The sequence below is a fragment of the Lutra lutra genome, chromosome 13 (genome assembly GCF_902655055.1).
Source record: "Lutra lutra chromosome 13, mLutLut1.2, whole genome shotgun sequence".
Taxonomy (NCBI): domain Eukaryota; kingdom Metazoa; phylum Chordata; class Mammalia; order Carnivora; family Mustelidae; genus Lutra; species Lutra lutra.
In genome coordinates this window covers 83,024,243-83,041,302 of record NC_062290.1, presented here as the reverse complement: position 1 = coordinate 83,041,302, position 17,060 = coordinate 83,024,243, and the positions used below count along the sequence as shown (strand labels likewise).

General features: G+C 44.6%; 1 protein-coding gene across 4 annotated transcripts in view; it reads left to right on the top strand.

Moving 5' to 3' along the window:
* The first annotated feature begins 1,434 nt into the window (after positions 1-1,434).
* TTLL11 (tubulin tyrosine ligase like 11) overlaps positions 1,435-17,060 on the top strand; it is a 220,894-nt gene continuing 205,268 nt past the window's right edge. For 3 of the 4 annotated variants that reach the window (XM_047700186.1, XM_047700185.1, XM_047700184.1), the window contains exon 1: positions 1,435-2,048. In XM_047700186.1, coding sequence (XP_047556142.1) covers positions 1,596-2,048 — 453 coding nt within the window. In that variant the 5' untranslated portion in view covers positions 1,435-1,595. The remainder of the gene's footprint in view (positions 2,049-17,060) is intronic. The other variant, XM_047700187.1, reaches the window with a different exon arrangement.

Sequence of the window (17,060 nt, the reverse complement as noted above, 5' to 3'; positions counted from 1 at the left end):
ACACGACCATACTTAAACAAACCACGGTGGCCACCAGAGAAAGAGATGAGAGCGCCCTCTGCTGCTAGAAGGACGTTTGGACCTCTTGAGTTTATGACTGGTACATTTTAAGGCAGTTTATTTAGGAAGGGAATCCCAAAGCCAAAACAAAGAAACAAGAGACCAGGGGATATGAGTGAGAAAGAGGGGCCACCTGTGTGCAGTTATGGTTACTGTCTTCAGTCTGGGGGTGCTGTTACGCCTTCCCAACTGCATTCCCTTAAAAAAAAAATGTGGCTCCCTAAGGCAAGAGGAGAGAACCCTCTCCTTGGATTGGCTTTAAAAATATATTTCATCCCAAAAGAAATGAAAGCAGGGACTTGAAAAGGTATTTGTGTACCCGTGCTCCTAGCAACATTATTCTCCACAGCCAACAGGTGGAAGCGATCCAAATGTCCATTGACGGATGAATGGGTAGAGAAAATGTGGTGGATTCATGAGCAAAACATTATCCAGTCTTAAAAAGGAAAGACATTCTGAGACATGCTACAGCATGGATGAACCGTGAAGGCATTATGCTGAGTGAAATTAGCCAGACACAGAGGGACAAATATTGTATGATTTCATTTGTGTGTAATGAGGTCCCTGGAGGAGTCAAATTCATGGAGAGAAAGTAGAATGGTGGTTGCCAGGAGCTGGGGGGAGGAAGGATGGGGAGTTATGGCTTAATGAGTATAGAGTTTCATTTGGAGAAGGTGAAAAAGCTCCGGAAAGGGGTGTTGGTGATGGTTTTTACACACTCATGTGAATTCACTTAATGCCATCGAATGGCACGCCTAAAAAAAGGTTAAAATGGCAACTTTTATGTTTATTTTACCACAATAAAAAAAAGTGACATAATAAGAAAAGCGGTGTTAATGCCCTCAACTTGACGGGAAATGTGTAGGGCTTCTCCATCCCATGGGGCGCTGAGACCAGGGAAAGATGCCTCCCTTCTCCGTCTGGGGCTCTCCCAGGACCAGCAGGTGCTTCTTTCAGCGGATAGCTGCTCCCCCAGGGCCTGGGCCGCTCCCGGCCAGCATCAGACTGAGGTGCTTCCAGATAGCGGAGTTCCCTCCACCGGACGAGGTCCTGCCTCCTTCTTCCGAGGTTGTTATTCCAGCGACTGTGTAGCGGGGTGGGGGAAAGCGGGCCTCTTGTTTGAGATCCTCCGCAGCCCCCGGACTCAGGAGCCCCACAAGTGCCCAAAACCCTGGTAACCTCAATCTCATCTCTTGCCTCCAAATTCTGCGCCCTTAGAAAACCAGCGCCGTCTTCTCGAGCCGGCGGTCCAAGGCGGCTTTCCGCCCTCTTCCAAGATGGCCGCCCCCGCCTCTGTGACAGGCCTGATCACGTGGGCGCCGTCGCCTATGAGGTCGTCGCGGTTCCGGCCGCGATTGTCCCTTCCCAGGCCCCGTCCCGAGGAGGTGCCCGCCCTTGTCAACCAAAGCCTGAGCGATCATGGCAACGGGCTCTGGCGGGGAGCGCGTGGCCGCGGCGGCAGTTTGGTCGCGGGCCGGGACGGCCGAGCGGCGGCGGCGGCGGTGGCACTGGCGCTGGTACCGGCCCTGAGCGCCATGCAGCGGGGCAGCTCCGAGAGGGAGTTGGCGGCCGGCTGGGAGGCGGAGGCGGAGGCGGTGGCCGTGGCCGAAGCGCCGGCGGCGGTGGCGGCGGCGGCGGCGGAGCCGGTCGGCGTGGACTCGGGCGCGGCCGGGGAGCCAGAGCGCAAGGCGCCGGAGGAGCAGTCCAAGGAGCGGGTCCGGGCGCAGCCCCGCGCGGCCGAGGAGGGGGACGCCCTGGTGACCCCGCGGCCGCCGCCCACGCTGCCCCTGGCCAAGCCGCAGCCCGCGCGGGTGCGGGGCCTCTGCCCGCACCGGAAGCCCCGGAGCAAGGGCCGGGGCTGCCGGCGGAGCTCGGGCCGCTCGGCGGACGAGTACTGCTCCCAGCGGCCGGTCACCGTGGACAGCTCCAAGGCCAGGACCTCCCTGGACGCCCTGAAGATCAGCATCCGCCAGCTCAAGTGGAAGGAGGTGAGGCCCGGCCCCGCCGCGTGGGCACGGCGGGAGGGTGGACAGTTCGTCCTCAGAGGACCTCTCACGGCCCAGGGCTAAGGGCTGAGGGCTGAGGGCTGAGCTCCTGCTGAGCACCAAGCTCCAAGTGCTCATCCTTCAAGGCCTAGACGCCAAAGTCACTTCCTCCCGAAGACTTTAAGCCCGCTCCGGGTCAAGTTAGTCACTTCTTCCCTGGCTCCCCTACACTACAGCTCTGGCTTCTAGCCATCAGCGCTCACCCGCCCCAGACGCCAGCACTCCCCTACATTGTAGATCTTAGCTTCTGTGTCTGTCTGCTTCACCAGCTTTGGGTCCTCGGGGCCAGGGACTCTCTGTTTCACTTCATTCAAGTTCTCATGGTACAGCACTTCCTGTGCGGCGGTTGAGGAGTTGGTACTTTGGAGGCAGACAGACTTAGGGTCTCAGCACACCCCGCCACTTAGGTATGTGACTTTGAGGAGCAAGTTGCTTCACCTCTTAAGCCTGTTTCCTTTCTGTGAAGTGAAGCTCATCATCTGTCTCCTGTCAGCGTTAGAAGACTCTGCTTATTGTAGCGTGGCACAAATGTGCAATAAATGGTAACTCATCCTACCACCTTCTCCTCTCCCTCTTCCTCCATTGCGGTCACTGCCACCAGCATCATCATCAGGGCAGGACCTGTATTTTACATTCTAGGACTTGGTATATACTGCGTGTCAGTAAGTGGTGGATGCAGGGGTGAGTGAAGGAATGGGATATTCATCCCTGAACCCATTTTAGACCTGGCGGGGGCTTGGATGCAACACGAGTGACACAGAGGGGTGCCTGTTGCAGTTGGCTGACTGGGTACAGCCATATGACTTAATTTTCAGCTTCTAAGGCTATTTAACAGGGTTCCAGGAGTGGCGGATTGTAATTTAGGTGAGTCAAGTCTGGAGACTTAGACTTAGATGGTCTGCTGATGGAATGGGAATCTTCAGCAGGCAACATGAAGATTTGGGTACTTAGCTCTGTGCTTGGCTTATGGCAGACATTCAGGAATGGTTTTATGAAGTTGGAACACACAGAGAGATGGCCACAGAAAGGATTGATGAGGTCAGAAGGTTGGCGTCCCAACAGGAAGGAGTCATGTAGTTTGGAGGGAAGTCAAGATTCAGGTGGGTAAGGGTTAGCCATTGGGGGCATCTGACTACCCATTCCCCGCTCTACTAGTGTCAGGGTCCCCAGGCTTGGGGCTGGGGTTTCAGAGGACTTTCATGCCTAGGAAACCTGCAAGGAGGGCTCCCTGTTCTGGGCAGGATCCTAGGTCTGGGCCAGAGATAAGAGGGCCAGAACAACATGGAATTGGAGAACTTGTCAATGCCGTAGTCCTAATGAAAAAAGAATCCGGGGACTGAAACCAGGCCACAAGAACCAGGCGAGGCTGACCGGCCCAAGGAGAGCCTGTGCTTAGCTTAGCCCTCTGGGAGAGAGAGACATGAAGCTGACTAGATCTTGAGAGATGCAGCCAGAAGGACTCAGAAACCAGCAGGCATACATGCCAGGTTCATGCACTCAGTCTGTGAGTGTTTGCTGTGGATGCTGGACCCTGGGAATCAAGGACCCTTAAGATGTAACCTCTGCCTCCAGGACGTTATAGTTCAGTAGGGATAAAACACAAGTAGAAAAACCCATTGCAGTGATTATAGCGTCTTTGCTCCTGCTTCCTGAAATGCTCTTTTCCCAATTATTTGCATGGCTCACTCTGTCACTTTCGATGTCAGGGCAAATGCCACCTCCTCAGAGAAGCCTTCCCCTGTGATCCCTTCTCCAACCCTTACTCTTCTTTATTACTTTTTTTTTACACACTAAATTCTACTCGACACTATATTATGTGTTGTTGTTTATTACCTGTTTCCATCATTAGAATGTAAGCTCCATGGGGGCAGGGGCTTTGTTTTATTTACTGCTGTATCCTCAGGTGCTTGGTGCATAGTAGGTGTTCAATAAATACTTGTTGAATGGATGAACACATGATGTGATGCGTGTCTCCCTGTCCCTCCGTAGAGCTGTAGGTGCTGGGGGAGAAGAGGAAGGCCATACCAAGAAGAGCTTCCTGCAGGAGAGAGATGTAAGCTGAGTTCTGAGTGCCAAAAAGGAGCGGGAATTAGGGATGGCCTGTGGACTTTGGATCTCTGGTAAAGGGCATAGTATAGGCCTAGCTGAGGCACATTTGGGACTTTGCATGTAGTTCAGAATGGTGGGATACGCGTGTTTAACGGTCTTCCATTTATCGACTCTGCTTGTTTGGCAAGTGAGTTCAGCTCTTTAGGCCTCTTCTTCTGCCTGTCTATCAAATGGGGATAAGTTGGGCGAGATAAGTGGTTCCTGGGCTCTCCTGTGACAGCCGCATAATGGTTGTGTTCATCTACACAAGGCCCTTGCACGGGTGAACCCCGTGTAGGGGGCAGTTTCCAGGCACCACCCGTAACTGCCCCCTCCACCCCAACCCTGCCTTTCTCTTCTCCCTCAGAGAGAGACTGGCATGCAGGAGTTGCTCCTTCTGGTAGATTTTAAAACAAATTCACTCACCACATAGGACTGTACTATTCGATGCATGATTATTCACTTAATGTCACTCTTCCCTATGAGTCTGTGAGGTCCTGGTCCTCCTGGGAGGGTGGGAGTGGTGTTTGACTTGGCACACATTGTAGGTGTTCGATAAATATTCACCAAAGGATGCTACTTGTTGCAGAGCTTGTATTCCATCCTGATACCCTAGAATGTGGAGTTTCAAAAGTACTGGAGTGGGTAAACTTTAAGTTCCTTCCAGCTTTAAGCTATGACAATGGTATTTTTAGTACCTACTGTAAAATTGACTGTATGACTAGTAATGTATATAAAGCAGGTACTAACAAAGTACAGACACTACCTCTCTAGGCCTCAGTTTCCCCATCTGTTACAGGGGTGATGGTGGACAAGATCACCTGTAACGTTCAGCACTGATGTTCTAGGAGCAGACATCTCTCCACCGGGAGCTGGGACGTGAGGGATTGAATGGCGTCCCTTGAATGCTATGCTGTAGCTGTGGGATTTGGGACACCCACCCAGCTGGCTGGCTTTGGCAGGGGTGAGTGGGCAGTCCAGGTAGGAAATAAGGTCATGAACACCAACCAGGGTAAAAATATTTCCTTCGTGAGTGTACAGTGAGGGGCCACACCACATGGTCCACTTAGCAGGGCATCACGTAGCCAGTGTGTGAATTCAACATTTGCCTGGTTACAGGACACGGTCTCCCTTCCTCCTTCACTTTTCTTTATTACACATACATTTAACAACAATGATTGTGAATGTCAGCGACTATGATGACCCCTTACATAACTCTTAGACTGCACCAGGTACTCTTCTAAGTGCTTAATGTATCTACAGTGATCTGGTTTTCCCAACAACCCAATAAAGTGCCTCATTGTCTCTATTTTTTGGAAGAGGAAGTTCAAGTACACAGAGGGTAACTTATCCAAGGTCATGTGGCGGATCAGTGGCGGAGCTAGCATTCGAAACAGACACTCCTTTGGAAACTAGCCTTCAGTTCTGGACACTTCTACACTGTTTCCTACTGGATCTCTGTCTGCAGACCCTGGGTTGGAGTTACAGATCTAGATGTGAATGGGAATCACTCCTTGCCCTCCAGCAGCAGGGACAGACATGTACACAAAGGCAGTCCAGTCTGGGTGTTTAATGGGTAAAGGCCATTCCACACAGAGTAGGAAAAAAGGCAAGGAGCACGGACCAGCTTTTGTATGCCAAATGGGAAGATGGCAGCATAGAGAGCATGTGGGAGAGCGGGAGGGATGAAGAAGGAGCCAGATCACGGAGGACGTTGGAGGCCACACCAAGAGGCTTGTGCTTCTGCCTGAATATGGTTACAGGATCTTTGCCATATATAGACTCAGCTTCTCTTGCCCACTCTCTCAGCCCCACGCCAACTCTCTGATGATTCTGTTTTCAGTTCTAGCCAGTCTGGTCAGGTCTGATCTAACTGTGTCTGCAATGTTGAATTCGCCTCTCAAAGGAGAAGTCACAAATGTTAGCTCTGTGAATTTAATAGATAAGGCGAGAGTTTATTTGAGAATAGCTAAATCAGGTTTATGGAGTCACTATTGAAGCTGCGACATGAAAGAGACAGATGGTTCCTGGCTCATGGTAGACGCTCAGTAAATATTTGGGGACTTGTGTGGTCCTCTTCCAATTGTGTGAGTCTCTCTCCCCATCCCCTGTGTATCCTTCTGCGGTTTTGACACCATCAGTAAAGAAACCTTAGGGGAAAGACACCAAGGAGAGCAGATGCCACTATTGTTATGAGCTGCCCTCCCTGGAGATGTAGGTTGTGTATATGTGCACAGTGGTGCCATGGACACCGGCTCGCTGATGGGAACGAGGGCGCTGAGAGATTCCACAGAAGGATCTTTGTTGACAATAGCTTGCGTAAGCGCCTGTCCCAAGATCTATTACAGTGGGAGCTCTTTTTTTCAGAGACCCCAAATCATGAGTTGTTTTCTGAACCTTATCCAACCTTCCTTCGAATATGTACACACTTATTATATTGTCCTATTTATAACTTAGAGAATATTACTGTTTATTAAACATCTGTTACTGTTTACGAAATATCTGTTATGTGCCAGGCATTGTGCTGAGTGTCTTATGCTCATTAAAAATTATATCAGACATTTACTATGGATTGTTTTATGTGATCCTCACAGCAAACCCCCGAAGTAGATCCTATTATCACTTCCGAATTACAGATGAGGAAACCGAGGCTTAAGAAGAGGTTGGTGCAGGGCTAGCCCAAGGCCACAGGTAACAAGTGACAAAACCATCTAGGGCCCGTGCCTGGAACTGGTGTATAATCCTACGCTGTCTTCTTTGCTAATCCTTGGCTAAAATCCACCCTGCCAGGGGTTACTCTATTATTATTAGTCCCAGATAATGCTTGAAGACACTGAGGTGGGCACAGCAACTAAGGAGAGTCAGGGTTCAAACAGTGGTCTGTCTTGTTCCGGAGCACACTTGTCAGTGTGTTTTATAATTCTCCACTCGTTAACCGTCCCATTTGTCTGACTCATAACTCTCAAATGACAGTGGAGTCGCTCAGATCCAGGAGAGCAATATTGCAAGTAGGACTTAAAATAAAACACGTTGACATCTATCTTTGGTGCCTGCACCTTCCAAATCCTGTCTGTTGCTGCCCACAGACTGAGAAGCAACTTGGGTGCCGTTTGACGAGCTGAGTAGCCTGTCTCCTCTGTGGAATGTGATCCTGCTCTATGAATCACTGTATCTCATTCCTTCTGGAAGAAGGTGGAGTATAAAATGAAAAACTGGAGAGTTAAATCTTACCTCCCTTTCTCATCTCCAGGATGGTCATTGCAATTTACATTCCATTTTTTGAAAACAGCATTGCATGTAAGAATGGTTTATATCCCATTCATCAAATGCTCTCCTTTCAAAAGACATGCGGTTTTTCCTTTTCCCGTTGAGCTTGTCAGGCCATAAAAATCACTTCTCACTAGCTGCTGTTTGAACAACATGGTATGTGCAATAGCTTCACGAATCCACACTAACACCTCGAACAGTCCTTTAAAGAACAAGTTCTAGGGGCTCATGTTCAAGTTCAATGACTAGTACAAATTCAAATTCTGGTTTTTTTTTTTTGTTTTTTTTTTTTTAGCTGATAATTGCTAGAGCTGCTTCCCATGTTATGTAAATGTACTCTCTGTTGAAAATAGCCTCAATTTTGATAGCCTTCTGGTTTCTGGGTTTATATCAGCAGACGTTGACTGCAAAAATTCAATCATGTGTATCCTTTTTCTTTTAATTCTATTATTTGAAAAGGACATATTATCGTAGTAACTGCCCACTCGTTTAGTGCCTTCTCTAGAGGGGAAGTGTTGTGTCTTGGAGCTAGCATGGTCTTTGGATTCAGACTGTTGAGTTAAAATCCCTGCTACTAATGACTAATGTGACCCAACTGATCATGTACTAAATATAGAATCTGAGTCTCAATTTCTTGACCTGTAACAAGTCAAGTGACACCTACCTTGCAGAATTTTTGTGAGATTAAATAAAGGAATGTATGTAAATTGCCTTAACTCACACTGTCAGTAGTTAGTAAATGTTAGCCATCTTTCTTCCTTTGAGCAATTACAGACATTGGTTATTTGACCTACTTTTAAAAACTAGAAAAAAAACTACTGTAGATTTTAGTCTGTGTATATAGGTTACTGGTAAACCAGAACATCTATGACCAGCTCATTGGAATCATTTCATAAATAATTTGAGGCCAACTCTGTGCCAGACTATATTTGGGCTTTGGGATATAGCAAATAACAAAGCACACACAGATCTCTGAGGATAAGGAACAGTTACATTTTAAATGAATGTCAATGTGATGTAGTGTAGATTTAAAATTTTTAAAATAACAGAGACTTAAACTTTTTGAACCAATTATACTTTGAAGGTTTTGTGAATTTAACTGGAAAATTTAAAGCCTCCATTTTGAACCTGGTGCCTTCCTCATACCTTGGTGTATTAATTACCAAATACATCACTGTGGGAAGTTTATTGTAGCTATTTGAGTTCACAGGGAGGACTGAGGTTGTGTATATGAATATACCCATTAGATGGGTGGAAGAGACTTCCTGGGTTGATTTCTTTACTCCTATCATCCCTACAGTCCTCCCCACTGACTCTGGAAAGACCGTAGCCAGACACGGGTTTGAGTCTTGACTCTGTGACCCTGGATGGACAATTTGCTTCCCCTCTCTGAGCCAAAGGTTCTTCATCTCTAGGAATGAGCATCCCATACTTGGTAGGGTTGTAAGGAGGGTTAAATCAGAAAATCTTTAAAGTGCCTGGGTTTCCAGCAGGAATATCTGTCTGGCTTTCCCTCCAGTGAATTTCTGTGACATCTTCATTAAGTTTTATAACAAAAACTTGGAGGTGTGAACAGGCAAATAACCTTGCTTGCCCTTTCATTAGTTTTGAACTCCTCCCTTCCCGTGGTTGCTCCGCTGCAGCCAAGTTAGGGCCCTCAGATGCCTCCGCAAAGATTAGTGTTTGGTGGAGAGCAGTCATCATGTTTCTCCATCCCAGATGGACTCGTATCTCTCCTTTCACGTCACGTAAGTCGTGCCTTTCTGTAACAGCTGCCTCAGCTGCCATTTGTGTGCGTGTGTTTGTTTCCCTGGGTGTGTTTGAACCATTATCTAGTAATTTTTAGAAATGTCTTTGTAAGTCCTAGCAGGCAGTTCTGATGACTCTTTCTCTAGCCCCATCTGCTTCTCTTGTCATCTGAATAAAACCTCCTCATTCTTCATGGAGCTGGAAGAATAGGGCAGTTTTTCTCCTGTGCCCATCATCCCTATTTGGTAGACTGCCACTTTTCCAAAAAGTCCTTCTGTCCATCGGCCCAGAACTCTTATGTAGGACAGTTTTCCTATTTTGTTCTTTATGCTCATAGGGAGGTTTTATTTCTCTTTGTGTCAGAACTGTGGTTTATTGGGATCTAAAAAAGCAAAAATGGTCATTTTTCTGGACATCTAAGATTATTTATAAATAAATTTGTTCAACCTCCAAAAACAATGTGTGGTTATAAACTCCTCACCCCATCCCCTTCCTTCTAACTCTTCTCCTTAAGAGGCAATGCCACTGTTATAGTTCGGTATGGATCTTTCCAGAATTTTTTCTTATTCCTGCATGTGTCAGGATAATTAACGTGTGCTCTAGTAATAAGCAACCACAATGTATCAGTGGCTTAATAACAACCGAAGTTTATTTCTTGCTCACACTCAGGGATTCAGTGCAGGTTGGTGGAGAGGGAGGATGGGGGCGCTCCGCATTTTGGTTATTCAGAGCCCCGTGCTTCCAGCTCGACGCCTGCTTCTCTGAGTCACTGAGGGGAAGAGAATGTGCACACTGTGCACTGACTTGTAAGACTTTTCCCCAGAAGTGGCCGTGCTCACCTATCACTCAGCAAAGCATTACATGGCATGGCTAACTTCCCAGGGCTTGGGGATGTGCGGTCCTACCATGATGGCATAAATAGGATAATCAGAATGTCTGGTGAGCGGTGCTAATGACCATCGCAAAAGGAATCATATGTAGAGATGCAAGAGTTACATATAGAATATATAAACTTAAACATATATTATTTTAAATGCTGCAGTCAAACAATATGTATAGTATTTGGCAACTGCTTTTTTAGCAGGGACATAATCCCCTGTTAGTAAGTGTAGGTTCATTTCATGTTAATAACAATCTAATAGTCCACCTTATGGATATACCATCATAAAATTTATCGATGGATATTGTGTCCACACTTTCCCTTGCAATTACAAAGAAAGGCACAGGGAACATTGCTGTTCAGACAATTTAAGTGTTTATTTGTACAAATACTTATGTAGGATAAATTCCTAGGAGTTGTTGGGTCAGACGGTGTATGCACTTTGTGTTTTGATGGTTACCGTCAAATGCCACCAGCAACGTTGAGAGTGCCTATCTTGTCCTCTCCTGCAATGCCGTCTCCTATTAATCTTCTAAATCTGAGCCCAATTGATGGGTAAAAATGGGGTCTTCTGATTCACATTTCTCTACTTGTCAGTGAGGTTGGGTTTTCCGTATATTACGAGTCCCGTGTTACTCCTTCCTCTGTGGAATGCCTAAATGTATTCTTTGTTCATTTATCTTCCCAGTCGTTTATGTTTCTATTTTGCTTATATTGATGTTTTTCTTATTGGTTTACAAATATTACAGATAATTACTTTTGGTCTCATATGCATGCTAAGCCTTTCCCCTGTTGATTATTTAAACATCTAATAGATAATCATTTGCCTTGCATAATCTACCTTATTCTAATTAAAAATTTTCTCCTTCCTCTTCATTAAAACCAGTCCTTTCTTATTATTGACTTGTTGGCCCAAGAGGGTAGAAAACACACAGAATTCTATCTTCAGATGCTTTTAAACTTCTAATGGATTAACAGGCTGTGTGGACAACCTTAGAGTCTTAGATTTCTATGGAGCGAGATGGGTTTTTTTTTCTTTTTCTTAGAGAGGGAAGGGGGAAGGGGCAGAGCAAGAGAGAGAATCTTAAGCAGACTCCACGCCCAGTGCAGAGCCCAACATGGGGCTCGATCTCAGGACTCTGAGATCATGACCTGAGCCCAAACCAACCGAGCCATCTAGGCACCCCAGAGCTAGACGTTTTATGTGGAGCTTTTACATACATTTATCTAATTGACTTGAACTTTATGCAGTGAGTGTGGTAGACTTCCTTACTTCTGTTTGGTAGGTGTCAGTATGGAATGGAGTTAGATTTGGGTTTGACTCCCACCATTTATTAGTTCTGACACAGGGAGCATCATAGGATGCTTGTCCCATTTGAATAGCATATGTTTGATAGCATATATAACCTGCATGTCAGCGCCTCCACACAGTTAAGTCCTGGTTCCGGTTCAGCTCTCCCACCCTTCCGAGGTGTTAGGTGACATTCAGCTGAGAATTTGACACTGGGTCTCCTGGCTCTCGGGCTGGGTCTTGTTCCAATAACCATATTGCCCATCTAAATTGAGTATGATTTCCCAGCCTGCCTAGAATCGAATAAGATCATTGGAAATTACTTAATTACCTAAGTCATCAGTACAGGACTGGGCTTTGAGCCTGGCTGTTAGTTTCATTTAAAAAGCACATTGTTTAAAATATTAAAATTTTGGGAAAAAATTGAAAAAAATTTATAGTCCTACCAGAGATGCAATGACTCTTTTCATTTTGAAGCATTTTGTTCCAGCATTTCTTCAGCATAAGTTTCAGCTGATGTGGTTAATGTCAATGTTTTACAAAGCTGATATAGTGTTACTCTGTTAATATTAATGCCCATATTATAATTTACACAGTTAACTATGTTATAAAAACTTTCAGAAATGTCATCTTAATTGTTAAAAAAATCTCATCCAGTGAGATTTATTCATTTATTAATTTTTTTTTAAGATTTTATTTATTTATTTGACAGAGAGAGATCACAAGTAGACAGAGAGGCAGAGAGAGAGAGAGAGAGAGAGGGAAGCAGACTCCCCGCTGAGCAGAGAGCCCGATGCGGGACTCGATCCCAGGACCCCGAGATCATGACCTGAGCCGAAGGCAGCGGCTTAACCCACTGAGCCACCCAGGCGCCCCTTCATTTATTAATTTTGATGTTAGTAACTGTTGCGACTGGTTGCTCTCTGAAAAAATTTTCTGGAGTTCTTTCCCTTACATTTTAAATTATTTTCTTAAACTTTGCAGAAGTGAAATATTTGGGTGAAAGGACATTTATCTTTTCAGTCTTCTGGAACGTATCACTAATTTTCTTTCCAAGAATTGTAGCAGTTTCTACTTAACAGTATATGACAGTAGCTGCTTTTGAAAGATATAATGACAAATATTGGAGAGAAGAGTGAACTAGGTGAATCTTTCCTCTATCTTTGCCAAACCTAGTTCTGATAATCTTTCCTAGTTCAGGGCAGGGCATTTTGATAGGGCTGTTTTTGTGTAGCTATTATGTCTAAATTGAAAACAGCCACATCTTGGGCCACCTGGGTGGCTCAGTTGGTTAAACAACTGCCTTCGGCTCAGGTCATGATCCTGGAGCCCCGGAATCGAGTCCCATGTCGGGCTCCCAGCTCCATGGGGAGTCTGCTTCTCCCTCTGATCTCTCATTCTCTCTCTCACACTCTCTTTCTCTCAAATAAATAAATAAAATCTTAAAAAAAATAAAAGAAAATAGCCACATCAGAATGTGGCTTTACCACTTTTAAATTTTCAAGTAATTTACTCAGTGGACATGCTTGATTTTCTCTCTACCTTTGACCCTTTCCCCACATCTGGCTCCTGGATCTTCTTCCCCATGGGTTAAGATTTAAGCATTTCACATACAGTTGGGTAATGAAACTGTGGAAAGTTTCAATAGGTTATTTCTTTGTCTCTTAGGTTTTGTTAAAGTATCTCTGGTGTGGGGAAAAAGGGACACATTAAAGGTTGTATTAAATGTCACGTGCCATCATTAGTCATTTGGGGAATGAAAATCAAAACCCCAGTGAAATATGCTTTGTACCTACTAGGATGTCTGAAAAAGCAAATCATCAGTGTTGGTGAGGATGTGGAGAAATTGGGGCCCTCATACGCTCTTGGTGGGAATGTAAAACGGTGCAGCCATTTGACAAACAGTTTGGCAGGTCTTCAAAGTGTTAAAGATAGAATTACTACATCGCAGTTGTTTACTCCTGAGAGAAACGAACATGTATGTTCACTAAAAAACACTATGCTAAGTTCATAGTAGCATTATCCACAAGAGGCAAAAAGCAGAAACAACCATGAGCTGATGGGTAAACCCAGTGTGGCCTGTCCACACGGTGGAATGTAATTTGGCCATTTAAAGGAATGCGCTGACACATGCCACAGCATGGATGGGCCTTGAGAACATCTTCAGTGGAAGAAGCCAGCCACAGACAACCGCACGTGATGTGATTCCATTTATATGAAATGCTCAGAATAGAGAAATCTGTATGGAGAAAGTAGGTTAGTGGTTGCCTACGGCTTGGGGAGGCTTTTGTGGGGGAAGTTGGGAGCGACAGCTAGGACAGGATTTCCCTTTGGGGTGAAGGAAATGTCTTAATATCGGTTGTTGGATGGTTGCACAACTCCATGACTGTGCTACCCATGACATGGGTGAATTGTGTGGTATGTGAACTGTGTTTCAATAAAGATGTTGAAAAAAGTACATGTGCTTATCCTGTCCTCGTCATTGAACAGTGCTTGGCTCCCAGGTAGTAATTGTAAATATGCCTCAGGAGCGCAGGTCGGCCCGGTGCTTCCTGTTGTCATTCCGCATTGCCGTGTGGCCTGTTACTGGTACGTCGACTCTTTAGACACCACATGAAGTGGACTCGGTCCTGGTGGCAGAGAGTAGTGGCAGCTGTAACGCCATCCCACACTTTCACTCTAAGAGTGAGTTTTGTTTTTTGCGGGGTAGATTTGAATATTTGCCTCAAGAATGAAGTTCAGACTCCTTAAAAGATCCATGTGAAGACTTCCACGACCTGAGAAGCAGGGTAGCATGGACTTTGGAACCACCCAGACACGGGTTTGAAATAACTCACTGTGTAACTGTGGGGACATTTTGCTCGGACCTCAGTTTCTTTATTTATAGAATGGGCATGATACAATGGTACCTCATGGAGTTGTTTGTTGCCAGCATTAAAAAATATAATCAATGTATTCAGTCTATGATATCGGGTATACAGTAAAGACTCAGGTGAATATTTTTTAGTAATATCTGACACTAAACTTATCTATATTTCACACATCCCATGCCTTGAACTTTATCTGCTACTAACACTGCACTGTGGGGGGTCTCTTGAGCCTTCGTGCTGTGCCATTCCCCTTTACCTTGGTCATGTTTTCCCTTTTCCTTAGAATGTGCCCTTCCTTTCTTTGGCTGACTCTCACCCATCCTTCAAGGCTCAGCTCATGCCACCTCTTTTCCATAAGTCTTCCTGACCCCCTCCACTCCCACACACCCTAGTCCAGGCTAAGTACCCTTGCTTACTCACTCATGGTGCTTTACATGGATCTCAATTTCATTAGTTTTTTCAAAGAAGCAACTTTTGGTTTATTGATAATCTCCATTCTATTTTTGTCTTTTATGTCATGGCTTTCTGCTCTTCATGATTTCCTTTCTTCTACTTTTGAGGTTTATTATGTTGTTCTATTTCTAACATTAAGTTAGATGCTTCGCCTATCTCTTTTCTAAGAAGACTACAGATTTGGGGCACCTTGGTGGCTCAGTGAGTAGAGCACGAGACTCTTGCTCTTTGGGGGCATGAGTTCAAGCCCCATCTTGGGCATAAAGTTTACCTAAAAAAAAAACAAAAACAAAAACAAAAAACCCAACAAACAAACAAACAAACAACTACAAACTTGCCTCTAAGTACCACTTTGGCTGCACCCACAGTTTTGGTATGTAGCATTTAAAAAAAAAATCACCTTTTAGTTCTATGTAGTTTACATTTTTGTGAAGATTTTTTCTTTGGCCTGTGAGTTATTTAGCTTTGTGGTTTTTTAAGGGTTTCTAAACTTATGAGATTATTTCTGCTTATCTTTTTATTATTAATTTCTATCTTAATAGCATGGTGGCTAAAGGATGGTCTTTCTTTCCTTTCTTTCTCTTGTTTTCTCTCCTTACTTGCTTTTTTTCTGTTTTCCAGCTTTTGGCATTATAGCCTTATAAATGGTCATATTCTATTTGTTTTTGAAAAGAATCCATATCCTCTAGTTATTGAATGCAGTATTTTACGTATGTATATCAGATTAGATTGTGGATTGCATTATGCAAATTTTATAGCCCTGATAATTTTATCTGACCATGGAAGAGTTTTATTAGTGTTTCCCTCTATGATTATGGATTTCATATATTTTTTAATTGACTTTTCCTTTTCCCATTTCCCCCTGTACTAGTCTAGAAGTTATACATCTTATTTTTTTCTTCTAGTGGTAACCCTAAAAAATTTAATATGTGTATAACTAACTTCACAAAATCTAAAGTTAGGATTTTTACTCTCCTCTTAACAACATAAGGATCTTAGGATGTTTCGTTTTGGTCACATCCCTCCTGACTTACCTGCTTTTGTTGTCCAATGTATTAGTTCTCTCTTACTTTATCCTTTTTTTTTGAAATTTACAAATTAGACATTATTATTAGTTTCTACAAAGCCTTGGTATATTTTAGATTTGCCCATGTTTGCCATTTGCTTTATTTATTACACTTCACAACTCGGACTTTCCTTCTAGGATCATTTTCTCTCCCCTGAAAGTAATCTTTTAGAAGTTCCTTTGGCAAGGGGCTATTTGTAATAAACTCTGTCAGTTTGTGTTTGTCCAAAATTACCTTCCTTTTGCCTTCATTCTTGAAAGATAGTGTTGCTGCACATATAGTGCTAAGGTGATATTATGTGATCTCAGCACTTTGAGAACATGCCACTGTTTACTCACTTCTATTTTTACTACTGAGAGGTCAGTTCTCTGTTGGCTTTTTTTCTTTTGCTGGTGAAGTGTCTTTTTTTTCCTTCAGGCTGCTTTTTTTTTTTTTTTTAAAGATTTTATTTATTTGTTCGAGAGAGAGAGAGAGAGAGAGAGAGAGCGCATGAGCACAGGCAGACAGAGTGGTAGGTAGAGGCAGAGGGAGAAGCAGGCTCCCCACCGAGCAAGGAGCCCGATGTGGGACTCGATCCCAGGACGCTGGGATCATGACCTGAGCCGAAGGCAGCTGCTTAACCAACTGAGCCACCCAGGCGTCCCCCTTCAGGCTGCTTTTAAAATCCTTTCTTTGTCTTCAATGTTGTCCGTGTCATTATGACTTCCTGGGTGAGGGTTTCTTTCTATTTATTCTGCTTGAGATTTGTTGGGACTCTTGTCTCTGAGGTCTGCTGTCTTTTATCAATTCTGGAAAATTCTCATCTGTTTTCTCCTTCAATATTGTCTCTTACCCATTGTTTCGCTTCTCTCTTTCTGGGATTCTGATTTAGATATTTCTAGACCTTTCTTTTTTGACAGTAAGCTCATGTTCCTTGGGACTTTAATCTCTGATAATTCTCTGAGACCTGAATTTAATGTGAGGATTTTTATCTTGTGCTACTAGTGGCTCAGAGGGCTCCATTAACCTAGAGCACTGGAAACTAAATTTTTGATCTTAGGCTTTTAAGATTATAGGCACAGTATAAATTTTGACTCCAGACTTGCATGTGTTACGGTTAGGCATTCCAAAGGGAGGCTCTTTCCCCCTTCCCTGAGCAGCTTTTCTTCTGGTTCACCCCTGAGGATGTGGCCTTGCAGAGGGCCTGGCTTGATCTGGGAGCTTCTAATCTGATGCTTGCCTTCCAGAGGCACTCAGGGGCCAGACCATTCCCTGTATACAGGGGAAAAGGTGATTTACACCTGCCTTTGA